General features: G+C 56.2%; 1 protein-coding gene across 3 annotated transcripts in view; it reads left to right on the forward strand.

Moving 5' to 3' along the window:
• The first annotated feature begins 2,348 nt into the window (after positions 1–2,348).
• The window catches only part of CAMKK1 (calcium/calmodulin dependent protein kinase kinase 1), a 28,323-nt gene continuing 7,031 nt past the window's right edge, over positions 2,349–23,640 (forward strand). For 2 of the 3 annotated variants that reach the window (XM_057714255.1, XM_057714257.1), the window contains exons 1-12: positions 2,349–2,484; positions 9,641–10,042; positions 10,938–10,985; positions 11,744–11,797; positions 12,201–12,252; positions 12,506–12,639; positions 13,082–13,118; positions 13,964–13,985; positions 15,247–15,335; positions 18,567–18,766; positions 21,565–21,618; positions 22,305–22,378. In XM_057714255.1, coding sequence (XP_057570238.1) covers positions 9,683–10,042; positions 10,938–10,985; positions 11,744–11,797; positions 12,201–12,252; positions 12,506–12,639; positions 13,082–13,118; positions 13,964–13,985; positions 15,247–15,335; positions 18,567–18,766; positions 21,565–21,618; positions 22,305–22,378 — 1,124 coding nt within the window. In that variant the 5' untranslated portion in view covers positions 2,349–2,484; positions 9,641–9,682. Of the gene's footprint in view, positions 2,485–4,876; positions 5,005–9,640; positions 10,043–10,937; positions 10,986–11,743; positions 11,798–12,200; positions 12,253–12,505; positions 12,640–13,081; positions 13,119–13,963; positions 13,986–15,246; positions 15,336–18,566; positions 18,767–21,564; positions 21,619–22,304; positions 22,379–23,640 lie in introns of those variants that run through there. The other variant, XM_057714256.1, reaches the window with a different exon arrangement.

The raw sequence follows: 23,640 nt of genomic DNA on the forward strand, positions 1-23,640 counted from the left end.
CTGTAAAACAGCTCTTTGAAGAAAGTGCTTCAGGCTAATCTGAAGTACTGAAACAGAACTGGGAGTATTTACAACTGCTGTACTACCTTTGCTGTGGTGACTTCTCCGCCTGATAACAGCTGTTCCTGCATTCTTTTGTTCCCTTACGATCATTAATTACTGAGACCTGTTCAAGGACAAGCGCTGTGGCCAGGCTTAGATCACGAAAACAGCTTAGGCCAAAAATGGCTTCTCTTAAAGTCAAAACGCTACATCTGGGACTTCCTAGGTGGTGCAGTGGTTAAGAACCCACCTGCTGATGCAGGGGACATGGGTTCGATCCCTGCTCCAGGAGGATCCCACATGCCACAGAGCAACGAAGCCCATGCACCACGACTATTGAGCCTGTGCTCTAGAGCCCATGACCCACAACTATTGAGCCCATGTGCCACAACTACTGAAGCCTGCGTGCCTAGAGGCCATGCTCCGTAACAAGAGAAGCCACCTCAATGAGGAGCCCGTGCACCACAACGAAGAGTAGCCCCCTGCTCACCGCAACTAGAGAAAGCCCACGTGCAGCAATGAAGACCCAACACAGCCAAGAAATAAGTAAATAAATTTATAAAACAAACAAACAAACAAACATGCTGCATCTGGTTCTTTTCCTCAGGGACCCCCTACTCTATTTGTGTGCAATACCAGCCCAGGACCGTCTCCCCTGAGGCTCTTATGTGGAATTTCTGTTACCCAAGTCAAAACTGATCCTACCTGGTACAGAAATTTTTCCCCCTAAAAGAAAGTGTTCTGTCCTCAGCCCCTGTTTATTTGCTCTGCAGTTATCTCAGCCTTTTCCATGGCTCTACTGTGGGTCCTTTCTGATAACTTCCAACCATCTCACTGGCTCAGCCTTCTTTCCTCAACTCCAGCCACACACATCCATCCAACTGCCATATCCAATTAATTATTCATTCCACAAACATCCTTTACGCAACGTGTCAGGCTATGTGCTGGATGAATCAGGCCCAGTCCTTGCCCTCTAGGAGCTTCCAGTCCAGAGGGCGAACAGGCAGGTAAACAGATGCTCACTTCAAGGAAGTCTCTAGGGGGGGTTGCTAACCCACCCTGGGGCAGTGAGAATGTCATAAGACAGGGTTTCTGGCAGAAGGGGCATTGAACCAAACCCTGAAAGGAGTTAGGCAGGTGGTCAGGACTGAGGTCATGGAGGGCCTGATTAGATCTAGTCTCAGGGTACTGGTAAGCTATGGAGGATTCCTGAGCAGGAGCTGACCTGTTGGACTTGTGTTTCTGAAATATTGCTTTGGGCGGCAGATGGAGGAAAGCAAATGGGTGGGTGTGGTAGGGGAGGGTGATGAGGCTGCAGGGGGCTGGGAGGCCAATGAGGAGGCTGCTGTAGCCATTCAGGTGCAAGAAGATAGCGACCTGAGCCAGGGGAGGGGCAGAGAAGCAGATTCCAGGGATATTTAAGAAGCCCCATGGGCAGGGCTTGGTGATGTACTGGTTGGAACAGGAAAGGGGTAGGCTGTGATGACCCCTGCGTGTCTGGCTCCAGATTGAGACAGGGACATAACAGGCCAGGTTTGGGGGAGTGATATGGGGCTCTCTGTCTTGGACAAGTGGTCAGATGAGGTGCCAGAGGTTACACAAGTGTAGAACGTAATTGAACCAAGAGTTGATGAACCCGCCAGGGAAGAGGAGGGCTCCCGTTAAGGTCAAGACATCCTGCCCCAGCTAGACCATTCCTGCTGCCTGCCTACAGAGCCCTCCCCCAAAGAAGAATCCGAGAACCCGACTATGACCCCAGCATTCTGTTAAAACCGCTTCCCGTTTCGCCTCCCCTCCCCGCCAGGCACCCCTCCCCCCTCCCCCAACGCAGCAGAAGGCTAAACTCCTGAGTCTACCATTCAAGGCCTTCCTCTCTGGCCCCTGGCCTGGGCCCCATCCCGTCGCTGATCTCGCTTCGCCCCTCCCCTAGTGCACCCTGCGCCGCATCCCCGCCCTCCACTCCGGGGGTTGGGGGTGCGCTCTTGCCCCAGACAGGCCGAGATGGTTGGGGGACAAAGGGTTTTGGGGGGGAAGCAGCCGTACCCTCCAGGCCCCGCTAAGGGGCCCAGGCTGCGGCCTGGAAGGATTTCGGGGGACCCCAGGTAGCCTGCAGCGGGGCGATGGGGGCGTGACGAGGCCGGTCCAGCCGCAGGAGGAGGGCCCCCCCCCCGAGCCACCGCCCGCCGCGGCCCCTCCCCTCCAGGAGCCGGGCGCGAGTCCTGGGCTCTGATTGGGCGGCGCCGGAGGGGGGCCGCTCGGCGGGACCAATGAGCGCGCGCCGGGCGCGGCGGCTGGCTGGGGAGAGAGCGCCGCTTGGAGCCGCGGCGCCGGCGGTCTGAGCTCCGGGATCTCGGCCCTGAATAGGCTGGCGGGGCGGGGTGCGCGCCGCGGGAGCGAGCCTGGCCGCCCGCAGGGCCTCGGAGACTGTCGCTGGGCACCGAGGTAGGGGTCGGCGGGGAGGGGGCCTGGGGCGCGGAGCCGGAGAGGACGGACGCCTGAACGTCTGCTCCGAGCCTGCAGGGGAGAGGGCTGGTCTGCGAGGCTGCGTCTACGAGGACAGCCGAGCCCTAGTCCATGCGGGGATCCTCCCCCTTGGGTCTGCGAGGCCCAGTCTATGGGATGCCTCCCAGAGCCTGCTCCTGTCTGCGCCGGCACCGGGACCGCATCTAAGAGGGCGCCCCGCCATCTGCGTCCCTTCCCCAGCTCTGGTCTGCAGGACCGCGTCCATACCCGGCGCACTACCCCCGCCCCAGCTCTTGGTGGGAGGCCGTGTCTATGCGGAGTGGGCCCAGACCGGTGCACCCACGTGTGGATCTGCGCGGAGCGCTCCTCCCACACGCCGTCCCCCGAGTCTTCCTGCAGGAGCTGGGGCGGGGGGATGAATGGGACAGATGCGACGCTCGAGGCTTTAGCTGCGCAGTCCTCCCTGGCTGGGGCGGGGATGGAGGGGGGCGGCGGAGGTGGATGCTGTGGTTTCTGCGGCCAGACCCGCACAGAAGTGGGGGCTCGGAGGGTGCACACGTGCACGGGGACCTGTGTGTGGTGTTTGGAGGCGGGTGTGCGTGTGTCACGTGGACACAGGAGTGTGCCTGTGTGTGTGAGGCGGGTGCGTTGCAGGATGGAGTGGTGTGTGAGGGCGGGTCACGCGGACATCGGCGTGCGCCTGCTCAGGGAGTGGGGGGTGTGTGTGTGTGTGTGTGTGTGTGTGTGTGTATGTGTGTGTCTTGAGGGTACAGGGGTGTATAGAGAAGGCTGTGTCCCAGGTCACAGGACTGTGCCTTGGTGGGCTCATATGGGGCTGTATGTCTGCCAAGTGGGCCAGGCAGTCAGGAGGAGTACACAGCTTGTGTCCTTGAGGACGCACTGGCCACCCCTCCAGCCCTCTTGCCTTCCTTCAGCGCGTACAGATTGAGCACCCACTGTGTACCAGACAGTGTCCTAGGCCCACAGACTCTGCGGACCCCTACCTCTTCCTTGGCCTCTTACCCTCAGTCCCCACAGAAGGCAGAGGGGTTGTTTTTTAAAACCTCATCCAAACCGAGTCACTTCCCTACTCAAAACCTTCCTCTGGCTTCCCAGGCCTCCTGGTCTCTGTCCAAAACGACCCCCAAAGCCAAGCCCTGAGTCCCAGCCAGGAAGTGGCTCTCTGTCATGCACGATGTGAACTTCCATCCCATCCTCTGAAACCCTTACTCAGCAATCATGAAAGAGCTTAAATGCCACCTCCTCCAGGAAGCCATCCCTGATCAGGGCCAGGTGCAGTGAATGACTGGGGCCTCTCATCCAGATGTAACTCTGCTGGTCATCAGGTACCTCTTACACCTGGGCACCTCACCCTGCAGTGACATTGGCCTCCTTGCTGTTCCTCAGACAATGCAAGCGCCATCTCACCTCACAGCCTTTGCAGTTGCTGTGCCTAAAATGCCCTCCCCAGATGTCACTGCGCACTTCCTTCAGATTCTGCTCAAATCCTGCATTTGGAAAGGCCTTTACTGACTGCCCTGTATAAATAGCACTCCCCTCCCCTTGCCCCCCAGTGCCTCACTTTGATCCTCCTGACATGATTGTATTTTTTTCTCCACTGCTTGACATACCATCTAATAATTCCTGTCTTTTAAAAAAAAATATATATATATATATATATATATATATTTGGTTGTGCTGGGTCTTAGTTGCAGCTCGCCAGCTCCTTAGTTGCAGCAGGTGGGCTCCTTTAGTTGCAGCTTGCTGGCTTCTTAATTGTGGCCTGTATGTGGAATCTAGTTCCCTGACCGAGGATCGAACCTGAGACCCTGCATGGGGAGTGTGGAGTCTTTAACCACTGCACCACCAGGGAAGTCCCTAATTCCTGTGTTTCTTGGTTGTTGCTTCTTGCCCCACTAGAAATTAACCTTCATCAAAGCAGGGACTTTGTCTTTTTGGTTCACTGCTTTATCTCCTGGCACCTAGCATAGTGCCCGAGCACACACAGTAGGTGCTCAATGAGTTTTTGTTGCACGAATGAATGACTGGGTTTGCGTCCCAGAAGTCTGTGTGCCTGGCTGCTCCCCAGCCTGTGTGCCCCAGCCTGAGTCTAGGTCTCCTGCTCTTCTGTCCTCCAGATTCCAAGATCCTGGAAGGCCAGGTCTGGAAGACCTGAGACCAAATTTGCAGGTTAGGCATATCCCCAGTAGCATCTGGTATGGTGGATGGGGTGAGGTAGGGTTGGGGTGTGAGCCTGGAGGCAGGCGGGCTGTGTGGCGGAAGTAGTGGGGAAGGAAAGTGGAGGTCTGGATCTGGACTTTTTAAAGAGTTAGGCTTGGTGACCTCACCCCGCAGTGGGAGAGATCAGAGGGGAGATGTCTGAACTGTCCTCCAGCAGCAAAGGAGAGGGAGGTGTGCTCCTGGCAGAAGGCACAGCTTGTCCAAAGTCCTGGCAGCAGAACAGAGTCTGCAGTTTGGGACTTGCAGCCAGCGTGGAGAGTAAGTGTGGGGTTAGGGGGTTAAGGATGGGCAAAAGGGCAAAGATGTGTGATAAGGAGGGCTCCTGCGTTTCCGGTCCAGGAGAACTGGAGGGATGGTGGCACTCGTCTCTGTGATGGGGACAGAGGAGGAAGAGCAGACTCGGGGGAAATGCTGAGTGGGACTGGAGTCTCTTCGGAACTGAGCTGCCTGGGAATACGGAGGGGAGAAGGCAGCTGGCTAGAAAGAGTCGGGCTGGAGGTGCAGATCTGGTATGGAGGGTGAGGAGGGGCAGAGGGAGAGGAGAGTCCTGGAGACCATCAGCCACGAGGCGCTGAGGATGTGCTGAGGGCTGCCCTGCTGAATCAGGCACAGAGCCCACCTCGGTGCCTGGGGCCTCCCTGGGGAAGGGGGGGGGGCGTCGTCACAGCAGAAGTCCTCAAGCATGACTTGGCACCAGACGCCTGGGCCTCCCTCGAGGGGACTGAGTCATTGCGGGCGGGGGCGGGAGCCGCGGAGGCCACCCGTTGCCAGGGCCATCCAGACACTTATCAGGAACATAAACACGGTTCCCGTGAGGCAGCCCAGCGATGTCAAGGCCACCTTCTGTGTCTGGCCCAGGTGACTAGACCACCTCCTTACAGCTCTCCCTTCTGGCCTGTCCTCTGCTGGCCAGGGCCATGTCTCGTCTTGCCTAGATGGTAGCTGGTCCCCTGCTCAACCTCGTCCTGAGGTTCCCAGCAGCCTTCCAGGACTCAGGGTGAGGCCTGACTAGTGCCTGAAGTCATCCCGGGCGGGGCTGCTTGAACCAGTGGGGATGAGGACAGGATACGCCTGCTCTGTTCTGCTCTCTGGGCCTCCCCGGAGGGATCCAGGGGATGAAGCACATCCTGAGCAGGAGGCCTGGCCAAGTGGGGTCTGGAGCCAGGGTCTGGGTCCCTTGGGAGTAGCCAGACACCTGGGGATGAGGGACATAGCCTGGGAGGCGAAGCCTACGGGTGGGCAGTTAATGGGCCAGGCCTCCCGGGGCCGATACGGGGTTGTACTCTGTATGTCCCCCAGGGCTCTCTCGGTGGCTGCGACACAGATGCATCCCAGTCCCACATCGCTCAGGCACAAGCTGCTTCCAATCCACAATCTCACGCACTTCCCCCAGTAGCCCTGGGAGGTGGCAGGATATCTTATCCCATTCAGATTCACGTGTGAGCAAACCGAGGCTCCAAGAGGTTCAGTGATTTGTCCAGGGCAACACAGTCACAGGCTGGGAGGACAGATTGGGGTAGCTTTTCTCGGTGAGGGGGGGCCTGAGCCTGGCCATTCTTGGCTGCAGGACCAAGCTGGGAGGCTCCCCGCACCCATAGGGGTCCTTGCTCTGCCCTGGGCCCGGGAGCCAGCCTGTCTCTTTCTGATTTACCCATGTGGCTCCTATCTACCCACCGGGTCGGTTTCTACAGTGTTTATGGAGACCCCAGCTTGGGGAGGGCCTTGAGAGACCCCCTGGATGAGCCTCCAGAGAGAGGCGGGTCCTGCCCAGGACACACAGCCCAACCCAGCAGGCAGCCCCAGGCTGGTGGACAGGTGGATTGCATGGGAAGCTCACACTTGACTTTCTGGGATCAGGTTCCTACGGCCCCCCCAGGGGATGCAGGCCCCACCCCCTATCTTGGGGCACATGTACGCGAAGACCTCAAGGCACACAATGCACGTGCACACACGTATCCACGAGTACAGACCACAGCCATAGAGTTTTGTTTCCCCGCAGATGTGCTTCTGTGTGCAGACCCTCCCCCTCCCCCATCCTGCCCCAACACACACACCATGACCCTGAGCCGACAGCCCTGCTCACGCATATCCTCTCACGAGGACACACACCCTCACACGCACGGCCTTGGACGCGAGGCCCTGTCACCGGGGGCACGAGGCAGGAACCTGGGGCCTCCCCGGGGCGCCTCCCGCACAGCCGTGCTTAGTCACCTGAATGTGATCCAGGAGGGAGGGAGGGTGGAGGGCCTGACGTCAGCCCCCACAGCTGCCTTGTGCCGCCCGCACAGCCATCTGGGCCACCACGTGTCCCAGGCAATCACAACAACAGCAGCACAACAGCTCAGTTTTACGGGGCTTCGTCAGCGGCTTACTCCTCACAGCCACCTGGGCGGCTGACACTGCTGTTAAACCCCATTCAGCAGGTGGGGAAAACCCAGGCACAGAGGGCATCAGCTGCCCATGGGCACACGGCCAGGAAGGGGCATAGCCTGGCAGACTGGCTTCCGAGCCTGGGTCCTCAACCAGGTAACAGGGCCCCAAGCTGGAGCCGGAAGGCTCTGCCCTGATCTGCTGCGTGACCCCAGACCCATCCCTGCCGCTTGCGGGGCCCTACTTGCCCATCTGAGAAAAGAGAGGAAGGGAGTTATAGGAGGATGTTGTAACAGCCTCCGCGAAATCATATGCAAATTTGATGGGCTAGGGCAGCCCGTGGCCTCTGCCTGCAGTGGCTCTCAGTCCCCTTGGTCCCTGCCACGGACCAGACGACAGGGGTTCCGGACACTGCCGTTCACTCCCTGCCGTGGCCTGGGGCCTTGGGCTCCTTGGGGTCCCCTCTCCGCTCTCTGCTTTCCCATCTGTCTAATGGGACCAGGACTGTAATGATCCTACGTCAACTACTCATTCATTCAACAGATATTTACTGAACTCCTACTGTGTGCCAGGCAGAGGCTTGCTGCAGACAGCAGTAATCTTGTGGAGACAGGGCAGACAAGAGCCCTAATCTGTGGAGTTTATATCCTGGTGGGAGAAAAAGCGCCTGCCGAGTGATGGGGAGGGGCGGCAGGGTGGGCCACCTACAGGGTGGGCCAGGCTTGAAGGGCTCCCTTCAGCCTTGGCTTCTTCCTTCCTGCAACCATCTGGTTCCCAAAGCCTCCCTGATGCTCTAATCCCATTCCACCTCCTTCAAGAAGGCCTCCGTGATGCTCCAGCCCTATTCCGCTTCCTCAACCACTTCAGAGAGCCCTCCTCGATGTTCCAGTCCTACTTGCCACTCTCACTTCTTCCGGGGAGGCCTCCCTGATGCTCTAGCCTCACTAACCCCTACTCGCCTCACTCCTTTAGGTCCAGTGTCTGTGTATTTTCCTGTTGCCAGTCTAGATTCCCTTCCCCCTTCCTTTCTGCATGCCAGCATCAGCTCCCCCAGGCTTCCACTCGTTCAGTACATTGTGTGCCGGGCACAGGGGGTCTGGACCACACCCTTACCCACAATCCATCTCCAAGTCTTGCTGTGGCCCTAGGAATCTGGGAAGGTCCTGCATCTGTGGTACAGACAGGGAGACTGAGGCTCAGAGTCAGGAAGGAGCTGCCCAAGGCCCCACAGTAGGTTGGCAGGCCAGACTGGAACCCAGCCCAGGCTCCTCTGCGGCCAGTGGACTCCAGCAAGCCCTGCCTCTTTGACATCTGTTAGGGCAAGATGATGGGAGAATAAGCGGTGAAATGGAGACCGTGTTCTCAAAATTGTTTTGTGGTGATAGCGCAAGTTACCACTGGACAGGAAGGGCAGAAGGTCAGGAGTCCACTTACTTCCTTTCCCTGAGAAGATGCTGAGTCTGGTCCAGGAAGGAGGAGGGGCGTTGACGGGGGTGGCGCCAGTGCGCAGCCTGGGGCAGTGGTGGAATCCCAGCCTGAGTATCTGGGTTCCGCGCGGAGTCAGGGTTCCGCGCAGGGTTGTGATCGAGCGTGAGGGCGGGGGCTGGACGTTGGAGCCTGGTTTGGGGTTCAAGCTGGAGTTAGTTCTTGGCCTGGGGCCTCGCTGGGGGCTCAGACTGCAAGAGGGCCAGGGTGGATATAAGGCCAGACCAGGGGGAGCATCTCAGCCTGAACAGATGTGGTGAACATTTTAGCCACAGGAATAACCTGGAAGGAAAAACCAAGAGAAATAAGTGCAGTGACGTGTCTCCTCACAGTCACCAAAGTAGCAGCCCCTTCCTCTAATGGACCCCGTCCTGGGTTTCTGGCTCTGCTAGGGCAGGGAAGGGAGCAATGGGAGACTTGCCCTGTGGGCCTGGAGAGGTCTCCCTGGGGGAGGTGAGAGGGGGTGGGAGAGGCTGGAGCCCCGGGGGAGTCTTCCTGGAAGCAGTGACAGGGGTGGAGGTGGGGACCCGGAGCATCACGAAGGCTCTGCTTTACCCGCAGGCGGCTCAGCCCAGGTCAGCTTCCAGGCAGCAGCGGCAACACTGGACTGCTCTGCTGTCAGGGGTGGGGCTGTGCGTCACGGGGCTGTCTGCTGGATGGGGGCCTGAGCTCACCCTGGGCTCCGTTTCTCCCGGCGCTGCGGGGCCTCCAGTGTTCTGCCCGTGTCTGTCTGTCCTAACTCAGAATATCAGATTCTCCCTGCTTCCCTGTGCAGCCAGCAAGGCTGATGTGCCTGTGCCTGTTTTACAGATGTGGATACTGAGGTCTAGAGGGCTGGTGTGCAGCAGAGCCAGATGAGTTCCTGGCATCCCTTTAGGTAGTAGGGAGACCTGGGTTTGGATGCCGGCAGCCCAGGCAGAGGGAACAGGCCAGGCAAAGGCATGGAGGTGGGACTCACAGTTTGTGGCTGCAGTGGGAGAGGGGCCTGGAAAGCTGACCGGCGGCCAGGACTGAAGCCCTCTCTGCCCTCTTGTTTCAGGTTCCCAATAAGGCTGCGCAGAGGAGCCCCCCGACTGTGGCAATGGAGGGCGGCCCAGCGGTCTGCTGCCAGGACCCTCGGGCAGAGTTGGTGGAGCGGGTGGCAGCCATTGATATGACCCACTTGGAGGAGACGGGTGGCAGCCCAGAGCCTACCAGGAACTGTGTGGACCCTCCAGCACGGGCCAGAGCTGCCTCCGTGATCCCCGGCGGTGCCTCAAGACACCCCGCAGCCCGGCCCAGCCTCTCGGCTAGGAAGTTCTCCCTGCAGGAGCGGCCCGCGGGGAGCTGCCTGGAGGCCCAGGCTGGGCCTTACGCCACGGGGCCTGCCAGCCACATCTCCCCTCGGGGCTGGCGCAGGCCCACCATCGAGTCCCACCGTGTGGCCATCTCGGACGCAGAGGTTGGTGGAGCAGAGCTAGGGGGTACTCGTGAGCTTTTCAGTAGTCCTCAGTGAACTCTGAACAGCCCTTTGCTGTTCCTGTGCCTGCCACACAGCTGTCTAGCCTTCGGTTTGCATACCCCCAGAGCTAAGGAGCTCACTACCTTCCTACATGGTCTCTTGCCACTCAGGGCAGCTTCATCTGAGCCAATTGCTGCCTCCTGTAAGTCCCACCATTCCCATCCCCAGTCCAGGCCCAGGATACAGGTCCCTCCCTTATCCCCCAAGAAGTCCTCTTAGAGGTTTGAAGATACACAGTGTGTCCTCCTATCCCCCAAGTCTCCCCCAGCTTGAGACCCCCTACCTCTAATGCTGCCTCCTAGAGTCTCTTCTGACTCAGAAGCGGCCAGCATGCTTCCAGCCTCTGGGCTCCATCCTTGCCACTTGGATCTGAAAGTGGACCCAAGTACTGAGCAATCTACAGACTTCAGAGGCTGAGCTTTTCACGCCCGAGTCAGGGCTCTGGTCTCCTGTCCCCAAGGCTTTCTTCATCTTTCTTGTCCATGCAGTCTCCTCATTCAGCTGCTTCTGGAAATACGTGCTCACGGGTCTCCCATCCTCCAGCATCCAGGTGGGAATCAGTGCATCTTCCCACCACATCCTAGGGAGCAAAGCATAGGCATTGTTCACCATTCATGTTTTCAAACATTGTCCGAGTCTTCTTGCCACTTTTGGTGTCACTTTTGGCGTTGGTACCACCTCACTTCCCTGTCTAAACTAGAAAGGTTGATGAGACCCAGGGTCTGGGAGCACGGGGCCTGGGGCCAGGACTGGGCCCTGGACGTGCTCCTGGAGTGCAAGCAGTGCTGCTTCTGGATCAAGCTTTACCTGATGGTCCCTCTCTTTCCCCCACCAGGACTGTGTGCAGCTGAACCAGTACAAGCTGCAGAGTGAGATTGGCAAGGTAGGCCTGGGGCAGACCAAGACAGTGGGAACTTGTCTGGGGGATTTGCAGAGGCACCCTGTCCAGATCCTTTGTTTGGCACAGTCCCCTCTCCTCCTCTGGGAATGTGAGGCTGGGCCAAGAAGGTCCTAGGCTGTAAGTGAGGGAAGTTTTGTCCTCTGTAGGAAACAGCTGGGGTGGAGGGAGTGTGTTGACTCCTGATTCCTGACTCCCCACAGTTGTTTGTTTTTTTGGTTGCACCAGGCTGTAGTTGTAGCAGGCAGGCTCCTTAGTTGCAACACATGGGTTCCTTAGTTACATCCCCAGGGCTCCTTAGTTGCAGCTCACCAGCTCCTTAGTTGTGGCGGGCTCTTTAGTTGCAGCTTGCCAGCTCTTTTTTTTTTTTTTTTTTTAGTTGCAGCTCACTGGCTCCTTAGTTGTGGCATGCACACTCTTAGTTGCGACATGCATGTGGGATTCCCTGACCAGGGATCAAACCGGGCCCCCTGCAATGGAAGCGTGGAGTCTTATCCACTGTGCCACCAGGGAAGTCCCTCCCCAGAGTTTTTGATGGAAGAGACTGGAGAAGGCATAGAGCTGTGTTGAGCCCGGCAGGGGCAGTGACCAGGGCATAGGAGCCCTCTCCCTGCCCGCCTGAAATTTATGCCCACTGGTGGCAGGGGTGGAGATGGGATGTGGCAGGAGGGGGCGGGAGCTGTTCAGGCTCCCCTTCTCCCAAGCTAGTCCTGGCGGGGGGTCTGACCTGTGCCTATCTGCAGGGTGCCTACGGCGTGGTGAGGCTGGCCTACAACGAAAGTGAAGACAGGCACTATGTGAGTCTGGGGATAGGAGGGAAGCGTTGCCTGTGCTGGGCCCTAGAAGGCTGGGGGTGGGCAGAAGCTGTGCTAAGAGAAAGGACAAGGCTGCTTGTGAAGGGAGTGAGCTCCCTGTCCCTAGGGGTATGCAAAGGGAATGAGCTTCCTAACCCTGGGAATATACAAGCAGAGGCTGGATGCCTCTGAGGGGAGAGCTCCAGAAAGGCTTGTTGTGGGGCATAGGGCTAAGACCTATGTTCAGACGTGGCCACCTCCTAACCCAGCATAATTGCAGCCAGTCCATACCCTGTGCCAGTGGCAGATGCTTGTGTGCCTTTCTGGACCTCAGTCCACATGTAACCAGCCTGTTCTAACCCCTGGTGGCTTTACACAAATGACATGTCTGCCTCTCCCTCCTCAGGCAATGAAAGTTCTTTCCAAGAAGAAGTTACTGAAGCAGTATGGCTTTCCACGTATGTATCGGTCTGGTCCTGTGCTAGGGAGCTCCTGGCCTGGGAGCAGAAGAGGGGGAGATCTCAGAGGCTAGTGTCTGTTAGGACTGGGGATAGACGGGGAGAGCGCGAGCAAAGGCCTCGTGGTGGGGCTGTGCTTGGGGGGTTGAGGCCAAGGCCATGGTCTTGCCAGATGCTTGCTTGAGGCTGGTTGCAGGGCTGTGGCGAGGCCCAGCCCTTCTGCAGCAGGCTGGGCTCCCCTTCCTGGTCACAGGTCGGCCTCCTCCTAGAGGGTCCCAGGCTGCCCAGGGAGGACCAGCCAAGCAGCTGCTGCCCCTGGAACGGGTGTACCAGGAGATTGCCATCCTGAAGAAGCTGGACCATGTGAATGTGGTCAAGCTGATCGAGGTGGGTGGTGAGCCGGTAAGGCCTATGCAGTAGCCTCTGGTGCGGGGGGCACTCAGCACCGAGCCAGGGATCCTGCCGAGGGACGTATGCCAAGGGCAGGGCTAGACGTGGAGTGGGGACTGCCGGGAGGCTTCCGGGGTCAGCTCAGGCTGGTCTGGGATGTTCTCGGGTTCTCACGGAGGGGGTCGAGCTGCCCCAGAGGCAAGAAGTGAGCCCCCATCATGGCAGGAGAGGGGAGGGGCTGCGTGCCATGCGGTGGACCAGAGTCGGGGCCAGTGATTTCTGAGGCCTCGTCTGCCTGGTGCCTGCGTAGTTCCTGCTCCCCCGTCCAGGGTGGCTGCGGAGCCCACTGGGGGTCCTGGGGCTGGTGAGGACGAGGAGGCCTGGGACCCCCACCCCCTGCCTCCCCAAGACCCACGCCCCGTCTGCTCCCTCTCACCAGGTCCTGGACGACCCAGCTGAGGACAATCTCTATTTGGGTGAGTGACCCAGCTCATCCCCGAAGTAGCCTCCCCGGGTGGGTCGGAGGGCTCCCCAGGGACACACTTGACCTTCAGATGGGCCGTGTGAAACGCACTGACCTCCTGGGGGCAGGGAGGAAACACTTGTTCTCAAGCCCCAGATTCTCTCGCCCAGCCCTGCTGAGCCAGGCTCAGAATATCCAATTCGATTCAATAACTATTCCCAACCCCCACTTCACTGATCGGAGAGATGGTGGATCAGATGGATACAGGAAGCAGGCTCCCATACCCTATCTGATAACTCTGTGCCTCAGTTTCCTCACCTGTAAAATGGGGATAATAATGGTATCTACCTTATAGGGTTGATGTGAGAAATAAATGAGCTATTATATGCAAGACACATGAGCTATTTTCCTTAGCATTAGTAATGCTGTTATTATTTAAGTCCTTGGTGCCTGATTCAAGGCTGGGCTTAGAGGCTCTCAGGGAATGGGCCAGAAGGAACACTGGCTTAGAAATTAGAGGCCAAGGCTTTAGCCTCCACTCCCTCTCCTACCTGCCTATCTGCTATGACCTATAGGAAAATTCCTGCCCCTTCTCTGAGGCTCAGTTTCCCCTCTGTAAAAGGGGTCCATGCTGATGGTCCTAACTCGGCACTTGAGAATCCAATGAGGCAGGTCCATAATAGACTCACTCTCACTCATTTACTTCCTCTGATGCCGTGGGACCCCTGTCCTGTCCCTCCCTCAAGTATGCCTGGATGCCTGCCCCCTCTCCCAGAATGGGGGAGGGACCTTGGCATCGGCTGTTTTTTCAGCCTGGCTGCACCTTACCTACTCTTCTTTTCTTCTCTTTTCTTTCAGTGTTTGACCTCCTGAGAAAGGGGTGAGTTCCCCATTCCAATCAGGCAGGTCAAGTCTTCCTTTCCTTCCCTGTATCCCAAGTCCTAGAGTCAGGTACTCTAGTGAAAAAAAGAGGCCCAGGCTCTGTCCTTAGGGAGCTGTGGTCTGGGGGTGGGGGGTGGGGAATGAGAGACCAAGAGGATGATTCTTTGAAGACTGGTGGGGTCAGTGAGGCTGGAATAGTCAGGGAGGCCTCAGGAAGAGGGGGTAGGTTTTGAGCCAGGCCTTGAAGAACTGGAAAGAAGATTTTGATGGAGGAGAAAGAGAAGAAAGGAATATTTCTCCAGCAAAAGCATAGAAATGGAACTCAACTCTCACCTGTATTCAAATCACAACGAGTTCTTTCAGTTTTACAAGTTTGTGAGTTGGGTGGCTGGAACTCCATTCACTCCCATTTACAGGAGGGGAAGCTGAGGTTCAGAGAGGGTAAGTGGCTTGCCCAAAGCCACACAGCAAGTCACTGATGAAATCTCGGGTTCTAACTCATGTCTGCCTTGCCTGACCTCCTTAGGGTATGTGCAGAGCAGCGAACATGCAGTAGAGGGCACCGGGCTGGGGGGACTAGGGGCCCTAACTGCTAAGGCCTTGATACAGGCTGTAACTTGTCTCTCTGCCTAGGACCACTTAAAGACCTAAACTGGTCTTCAACTGGCTACCTAAAGACCAGTTTGGGGAAGGGGCAGGGAGTGGTGTCCTTTTAAGACTGGGCATTTTTGACCTCCATTCAAAGTAAGAAATACAAGTTTTACATTGCTATCTGTATCTGTAATTGAAACCAAAGTTTTATAAAACACCATATTACATGTGATATACTCTGATATATTCTACTTCATTAGGGGAAAAAAAAAAAAAGCAATAGCCACCCACTAAATTGATTTCATCAACTACTTGGTCCTGGATCTACAGTATGAAAAACACTGCCCTAAATGGTATCTTCACACTGTTTGAGTATAGATAATTAAGTCCTTAGAAGAAGGAATACCAAGCCAATCAGAAATTAAGATAAAGCTAATTTGAAATTGTAATGATTGAAAAGGGGTATTTGCATCTCTGTGTGTTTTCAAATTTTCATTATATAGGAGAAGAAGCTACCATCTTAGGTTTTAGGGACCCGTTCGAGCATAGAGGGCCCCCAAAAGGTCCCGAGGGGTCTGTACGCCCAGGCCCTGTTCCCCTTCACCTGCAAGCTGCCTTTGCTCATTCTGATTCCTGCGAAACACCCCTCCTCCTCGCCCTCCCCATAGGCCGGTCATGGAAGTGCCCTGCGACAAGCCCTTCCCCGAGGAGCAAGCTCGCCTCTACCTGAAGGACGTCATCCTGGGCCTTGAGTACTGTGAGTGAGGGGCTGCCCGCCCTCCTGGGGCTGGGGACCCGGGCGGGGGCGGGGCGGGGGGGGAAGCGGGGACAAAAGAGGAGACGGAGCCCAGGCTGAGCCGGCTCTGAGCAGTTCCTGTCAGTCCGTGCTGACTTGCCAATCATCGTTAGCTGGGGGTGGGGAAATGGGCCTGTGGGCGGGGCCGAAATTTCCTGACCAGGTAGGGTGGCGGCAGACGTCACGGGGCATGCGCCAGGTGCTTCCCTGCGCCTGTTCCGTCACCTCGTCGGTCTGCACCTTGAATGTTCTGCCTGTATCTCACGTCTGCTGAATTCGTAGCCAAGCTTAGTCTCTCCACTGGGCCTCAAGAGCTGCGGGAAGGAATTTATGTCCAGCTGCTCCCGGAAGAGTCTGTCCTTGCATGGGGCTCGTGGGTGGTAGCAGAGTCGGTTTCCTGTGAGGGGCCCTAAGGTGCTGAGAGGTCAGAAGGGAGGAGCTCTATCCTTCGCTTAGCCTCTGTCTCTGGAATTCATTTATTCATTCACTTATCCATTTACGAGTACCTACTAAGTGCCAATTGGGGGCGTGTAAATGCCAAAGACCCAGAAGTGATCTCAAGAATCTCACAGCCTAGTGGGAGGGACAGGAACCTAAGCAGTGCCTGCCAAGGCTGGGGAGGCATGGAGACTATCAGAGCACTAAGGGCCCGGGGGAGGCTTCCTGGAGGAGCCCACTTATGAGCAGGGTGCTGAAGGATGGGTAGGAGTTCACTGGCCAGGCTGAGGCATGGTGGCAGGGATTACACCAGGCAGAGGGAACTGCATGGCAGTGGGGCAGAGGAGAGTGGGCATGTGCTATTTGAGAATGGGGAGAATGTAAGTCCAACCTGGAAGCTAGGGATAATGAAAGATGCTGGAAACGCTGTCCAGGCCGCACCACCAGGGCTGAGAATGCCTCCACAGAGGACTTTCCTGACTCATCCTGTCAGCCTGGTGAGCCCCTGAGGGCTTCGAGCAGGGGAGGGAGTGATAGGATTTGTGTCTTAGAAAGCACTGTCTGGCGGCAGGGTGGTGGCTGGATGGAGGGCGAGAGGCGGCCAGCTGGTCAGGGAGGTGGCTGGTTCTGCAGCCCAAGTGACAGATGGTGAGGCCTGGATTAGGGCCGTGGCAGCGGGGAGCAGATGTGGAGGAGGTGGGGTGGCCAGCACTGGGTGACTAACTGGTCATGGGAAAAAGAGGACCCGCAGACACCTAGGGTTCTGGCCTGGTTTGGGGAGTGGGGCACAGCCCATTCCTCTGAAATCTCAGCTTGGTTTATCAGAAGGCTGTTCTCTCCCTAGGGGAACAGGTGAGGACCAGCTGAAGTTTGACCTGCAGTGCATGTCTTTATTTCATTTGAGCCACTCCAGTGTCCTCATTTGAAGGCTGTCTTTGTACCTATGGGGAAACCGAGGCACAGAGAGGAGAGAGCTTTGCAGAAAGTCCCTAGCAAGGGCCTAGAGGTATGGGAAGGGGGCATTTCACCCTGGTGTGGTTGGCGGCGGTGGACACAACCCTATACCAGCTCGGCTTCCACCCCTTTCCTGTCCTGGGCCTGTTGTCTCCCATCCTCTCTCCTCACAAACAAACAAACAAAAAAACCCCACTTACAAGCTGATCCCATCTGGCTCTTGAGTAAAGCCTCATCGAGACCCAGCTAATCCCAGGGAAGGGCTTTCTGGAGTGGATTGGTTCCGCACCAGGGGCTGGGCTGGCAGACAGACGGAGGCGCCGGTGCTGAAGACCTGCCTTGTGATTCTGGTCCCAAGAAGGGAGAGCTGAGGCTGCCCGGGGATGGCCTTGTGGTCAGGGAGGCTCAGGCCTGACTCTTACAGACAGAGCAAATGCAGCCATGCAGGTAGGAGAAGCAGTCAGATCTGGAAGATATCTCAGAGGTCCAGCCCATAGGACTTGCTCATGAATTGGGTGTGGGGTGTGAAGGAGAGAGGAGTTGAAGTGTTTGGTCTGAGCAGCTGGTAATATGGCCATTAACCAAATGGGAAAGACTAAAGGAGGAACAGAGCTTCTCTGTTCTGTTTGTTTGGCGAGGGTAGGGGTGGGGGTGGGTTGCAGACAGAGAAATCAAGTTCTGAATTAAAGATGTGATTGAGAAATATTGGGTTATAGGTTGAGATGGCGATGGGATATCCATTTGGATAAAGAAATGGGAGTTCAAGGGAGAGACCAGGGTTTGAGATAAGAATTTGAGCCCACTTTCCGTGGTCAAACACACAGCCTCCTGAGCCTCTGTGCTCTGATGGGTGTGTGTCAAATGCTTTGTGTACCTGGCACATAGGAGGCAATTGCTGTAGGGCCATGGGTTCTGTTGTTATTGTTATGTGACACTCACTCCCTCTGCCCCCAGCCTTCCTCTCCTTCTCCTTCCACCCCGCTCCCCTCCCCTCCTTCCTGTTCCATCTTCCCTCGTCTCCAACATCCTGGGGTCTGTTGGTCCAGGGGAAAGTATTTGTTGAGCAGGGAGCCCATAGGTGGATGGCTATGGGATGAAGTCAGTGCCTTTTCTCTGCTGAGACATCGCCGCCCATCTCAGCCTGAGCTGCCCATCTCTTCACGGTAGTGCTAGACCCAGGAAGCAGGGTGGGCGTTCAGCCTACTAGAGAGGGCTGACCTTTATCCAAGCCATGTTCATCCCGGCAGTCCCAAGGCCTGAGGTGCCCTCCTTCTCCAAAACCCCTTCAGCCCAGGGTCTCTAGGGCTGAGGCAGTACCGCTGCAGGACACCCCACAATCCCACAGTCAGTCCGTGGAGCAGGGTCAGCTGTGACAGGCTGGGTGAGGGGAATGGAAGTGGGGAAAAGTTTTGATGGGCTTGGAGCCTGCGGACAGCACTCATATAGGAGGCCAGGGATGGCCTATGGAGAACCCCTCCCGTCTGACATCTGACATCCACCATCAGTGGCAGGTGCCTTGATTGCCACAGAGAGAGCACTGGACTTGGGGTCCAAAGATTCCTAAGAGTCGAGTCCTGGCTGTGTCACTAACAGCCCGAGTTAGTGTCTTTACTGCATAGCTGAGCAGAGGGCTCTGAAGTCCTCTTCCAAGGTCACCATGAGATGAGTGTGTGCAGGGGCCTGGCAGTCCCAGATCCTTCTGTCCTGGAGTTCGAGGCAGCGCCCGTGGCCAGGCGAGGGCAGATGGGGGTTGTGGGCGGCGGGGCCCCAGGCCGGCGCTTGAGCTGCCTCTCTCTGCAGTGCACTACCAGAAGATCATCCACAGGGACATCAAGCCATCCAACCTGCTCCTGGGGGACGACGGGCACGTGAAGATCGCAGACTTTGGCGTCAGCAACCAGTTTGAGGGGAACGATGCTCGGCTGTCCAGCACGGCCGGGACCCCAGCGTTCATGGCCCCCGAGGCCATTTCTGATTCCGGCCAGAGCTTCAGTGGGAAGGTGGCTCCCAGGGTCCGGGCCGGGTTGGGGTTCAGGTGGAGGGGTGGGAGTGTGTGCTGTGGGGTCCCATTTCCAGCCTGAGGATGCCAGGGTCCTCGTGTCTCAGGAGGGAGCACCGAACACAGTCCCCTCCCTCGTGTTTGCCTCCTCCTGGAGTCCGACAAACTCCCAGCTTGGGCCTCCTCTAGTTCTCCAGCGAAATGGCCTCGGGTGTTCTCTGCAGATATTTCCCACCGGCAGCTCTGTACCGAGTTCTGGGCTGGGCTGTGGAACAGACGGAGCCCAGATGGCCCAGCTCCCTGCCCTCCTGGTCACGGTGAAAGGGCAGGAAAGCGTGAGGCTTGAGGGATGTTGGAGGCTCCCCTGATGTCTTGGATACAGCGGCCTTTGAACTAGGCCTTGAAGAACAGGGAGAATTTGAGCGGGAGGTGGAGCCCAGAGAACGTGCAAGAGAACTGGACCTGGACAGAGTTTAGGGGGTCTGGAAGTTTGGGCTTTGTCCTAAGTGACAGAGGCAGTGGCCGGTGCTTTCTGAGCAGGGGCTGTGGTTCAGCGTGTCCCCGGGCACATCTGTGGAGTGCTGGCTGCCCCGCTGCGGTCCTGCCACGGAGGAAATGGTCGAGAAGTATTTGGACACGTGTGTGGGTGTGGAGCTCAAGACAGGGATGTAGATAGAGATTTTTAAAAAATTTTTAATCTATTTTTAAATTTTGTTATAAATTATTTTATTTATTTATTTATTTATTGGCCATGTTGGGTCTTGGCTGCTGCGCTCAGGCTTTTTCTAGTTGTGATGAGCAAGGGCTACTCTTTGTTGCGATGCGCGGGCTTATTGTGGTGGCTTCTCGTTGGGGAGAACAGGCTCTAAGCTTCAGTACTTGCGGCACGTGGGCTCCGTAGTTGTGGCTCGAGGGCTCTAGAGCACAGGCTCAGTAGTTGTGGTGCACGGGCTCAGTTACTCTGCGGCATGTGGGACCTTCCCGGACCAGGGCTCGAACCCATGTCCCCTGTATCAGCAGGCAGATTCTTAACCACCACCCCACCAGGGAAGTCCCCAAAACTTTTTATCTTTAAGAATTTTTTATTTTAATTAGTTTTTATTGGAGTATAGTTGATTTACAATATTCTGTTAGTTTCTGCTGTACAGCAAAGTGAATCAGGTATATGTATAAATGTATCCACTCTTTTTCAGATTCTGTTCCCATATGGGTCATTACAGAGCATTGAGTAGAATTCTCTGTGCTATAGAGCAGGTCCTTATTATCTATTTTATACATAGTAGTGTGTATATGTCAATCCCAGTCTCCCAATTTATCCCTCCCCCCTTAACTTTTAATTTTAATATAATTCCAAATTTATAGAAAAATTACACGAATAATACAAAAAACTCCCCTATATCTTTTGTCCAGATTCATCAATTGTTGGCATTTTTGTCCCATTTTGCTTGTCATTGTCTCTCCCTGTGGTTATAGAAGTTGGAGACATTATCCCCTTTTATTGCTAAATACTTCCAGGGATATTTTCTGAGAACAAGGACGTTCTCTTACATAACCTCAGTACAGTTATCAAAGTTAGGACATTTATCATCGATAAAAGACTGTTATCTAATCGACCTTGTTCAGATTTCATCAGTTGTCCCCATACTGTCCTTTAATGCCTTTTTCTAGTCCAGGATCTGATTCAGGGTCAGTCACTGCATTCACTTGTCGTGTCTCTTTGGGGTCCTTTAATCTGGAAGAGTGGCTTGGCCTTGACATTTTTGAAGAGAACAGGCCTGTTATTTTGTAGAATGATGTCAGGTTGCGTTTGTCTGGTGTTCCCTGATTGGATTCAGATGAGGCATCTGTGGCAGGAATAGGTAGGCAGAGATTTGAGAATCACTTACATAAGAGAGAAAGTGGATATGAGAAGAGAAAGTGGGTTCCAGAGGGGGAACTTGTAGAGAGAGGGCACATTCAAAGCCAGGACACAAGGGAGCCCCGAGGGGTTGTGGAGGTGGCTGAGGGCCAGGGGCTGTTCTGGTGTCAGAAAGAAGGTGGTTGGTGGTGTCTCCTGCGGGTCATCAGGAAGAGGGATGACCTGTTGAAGCCAGAGCTGGTTTAGTGAGTACAAGTTTAATATATACTGTCATTTCATTTTTTTTTCTCTCCCTTTTTTGTGTGTGTGTGTATTTTATTTTATTTTATTTTTTTGGCTGTGTTGGGTCTTCACTGCTGCACATGGGCTTTCTCTAGTTGTGGCGAGCCGGGGCTCCTCTTCGTTGTGGGGCATGGGCTTCTCATTGCGGTGGCTTCTCTTGTTGCGGAGCTTGGGCTCTAGAGCGCAGGCTCAGTAGTTGTGGCACGTGGGCTTAGTTGCTCCGCGGCATGTGGGATCTTCCTGGACCAGGGATTGAACCCGTGTCCCCTGAATTGGCAGGTGGATTCTTAACCACTGTGCCCCCAGGGAAGTCCCTATACTGTCGTTTCTGGGGTGCATCTGTGTCGTGGGTACAGCAAATGTGACCCTGTAGATGAAGGGGGTTTTTGCACCTGTTGAGTTGGAAATATGTGTGGTTTGGGCCCATTCCGAGGAGACTTGGAAACCCTGGAGGGCAAGCGCCCTGCTCTGGCTGCCCCCATGTCCCTGATGCTCAGCACAGGGTCCAGCATGGAACAAGGGCCTGGGAGTGTTTGTTGAGTGAATACGTGACTGAGGAGGGAGGTTCCCCGCTTGCCCTCTCCCACGGCCTGCTGAAGCTGGGCGACCAACGGGAATCGATTCCTTTTGGGGGACCGATGTGAGCTGTTTCTTTCTAGGCCTTGGACGTGTGGGCCACGGGCGTCACGCTGTACTGCTTTGTCTATGGGAAGGTGAGTGCCAGGTGGGCTGGCAGAGCTGGGGCAGGCCCACAACCATGGGCCAGGCCAGCTGAACTGGGATGCATGACAGATGCAGGCTCTGCCTTTGTGTCCTTAAGTAAAGTGACTTTTGAAAGAGCGCATCCAGCTCAGAGAAGACGGAAGGAAAAGGGACTTTTCTGTTCTTCTCTTGTCCCCTTGGGGGGATGGATTCATGTGCAGGAGCCCTGGGACAGCAGACATCCCAAGGAAGATGTAGACAGTGGTGTCGCCACCACTCCAGCCTGAGTGCCCCCTGTCCTTCCGTCCTTTGATGCCATTCATTCATTCATTCACACATTCACTGATGCCTTCATTCACTCAAAAAATTGTCCTTGACTCCTGCCCTGGGTCAGGCCGGACACCCAACCTTGATGTGGCTGAGATCCCTGTCCACAGGTACTCCCACTCCAGGAACCATGCAGAGGCACGGGAGGGAATCTCAAGGAACGTGTTCCCAAACTTTAGGCCCTGGCAGTGCAGGCCTTGCTGCGAGTGGCTGTCACGCATCCATTTGTTCAGTCCAGTTTTGTGGAGCATCTGCTGTGGGCTAGGGCCTGAACAAGTTAGATGAGCCTCCCCCGATCTCACGAGGAGCCGGGAGCTGTCCCCAGTGAGTCGAGGCGCTGGGCCCGCATCCTTTGTCTCTCCCCCCGCAGTGCCCATTCATCGATGATTACATCCTGGCCCTGCACCGCAAGATCAAGAGTGAGGCCATCGTGTTCCCCGAGGAGTGAGTTGTCCGCCATGGGCCCTGCCCACCCCCAGGGAGGCATGTCTGGGTTTTAGCAGAGTTTTGTCCTTTCTCGGCCCCACCCCATCCTGCAGATCTGGAAGCAGGGCTGCTGCTCCCTAGGAGCAAAGGGAGGGTGATGTGAGCGGGGTCTCAGACATCTGGGTCAGATCTCAATGTACAGATGGGAACTCTGAGGCCAGGACTGGGGCAGGGATGACCCCAGGTCCAACATTCATCCTGTTCCTTCACTGAAGGCCTCTGTGAGATCGGTGGCATCCACCCCACGCAGACCCTGCACCCACTTTCTCCACACAGGATGGGGGAGCTTCCTGATGCCGGTGTGCTGCGCTCCCCCATTTCACAGATGGAAAAGTGGAGTCTCAGTGGGTCTGGAATTTGAAGCCACGGGCTCCCTCTTGCCCCTTCCTCTGTGACTGAGGTCTCTGAGCCCAGAGGGGCTGTTTGGAGAGTCCTCCCGCCCATCCATGGTTCTTCTGATTGTGATGGCAGCCACCAGGGCAGCCAGCCTGAGCCCCCTGGCACCTCACTTTTCAGGACCCTCTTGCCATCTGCTCAGAGTGCCCGGGGCAGCTCAGAAACCAACCTGGGAGTTGTCCTCGGTGTTCCTGTCCCCTTGCGCCCACTTCTGGTCTGGCCCCACGCCCTGCTGAGTCCATCTCTTACGTTTCTCTTGGCTGCATGGGTGCCTGTACCCCCTGCCTAGTTCAGGCCTCTGCCTTGTCCAACCACCACAGTCAGGGCAGAGCAACCCTGATGAAGCACCAGAGATCTCACCTTACCTCCTGCTTAAAGTTTTTCCAAGGCTTCCCAAAGCCCACAAGAAGAGGCACGCTCTGGCCTGGGCATTCAAGGACCCCTGCGTCCTGCCACCTGCTCACCTGCCACATGGCTCCCCGTCCCCCACTCGCCACCCCCCTACAGCACTGGCTTCCATCCAGCCCTTCCGTCCAGCCCTTCCTCCTGTTGTATATCCGTCTCCCCAGCCCAGGAGTTTTAAAAGGGATTAAGTATCTAGGACAGCAGAGGAAGCCAAGGTCACAGCCCTAAGAGTACGTTCCTCCTTCCAAGAATTTAAGTAGCAACAAAGCCTGAAGTTTGGGCAGAGACAGTCCAGACTGTTGTGGGGCTGAGTTCTGCTCCCCTTCCCCTGAGTCTCAGCCCTGCTGTCCCTCTTCTGGGTGGAGGTGTGGGCCTTGGTTTCCTCCTCTATCAAATGAGTTTTTTCCCTGGGTGCCTCC

The sequence above is a fragment of the Hippopotamus amphibius genome, chromosome 17 (genome assembly GCF_030028045.1).
Source record: "Hippopotamus amphibius kiboko isolate mHipAmp2 chromosome 17, mHipAmp2.hap2, whole genome shotgun sequence".
NCBI lineage: Eukaryota > Metazoa > Chordata > Mammalia > Artiodactyla > Hippopotamidae > Hippopotamus > Hippopotamus amphibius.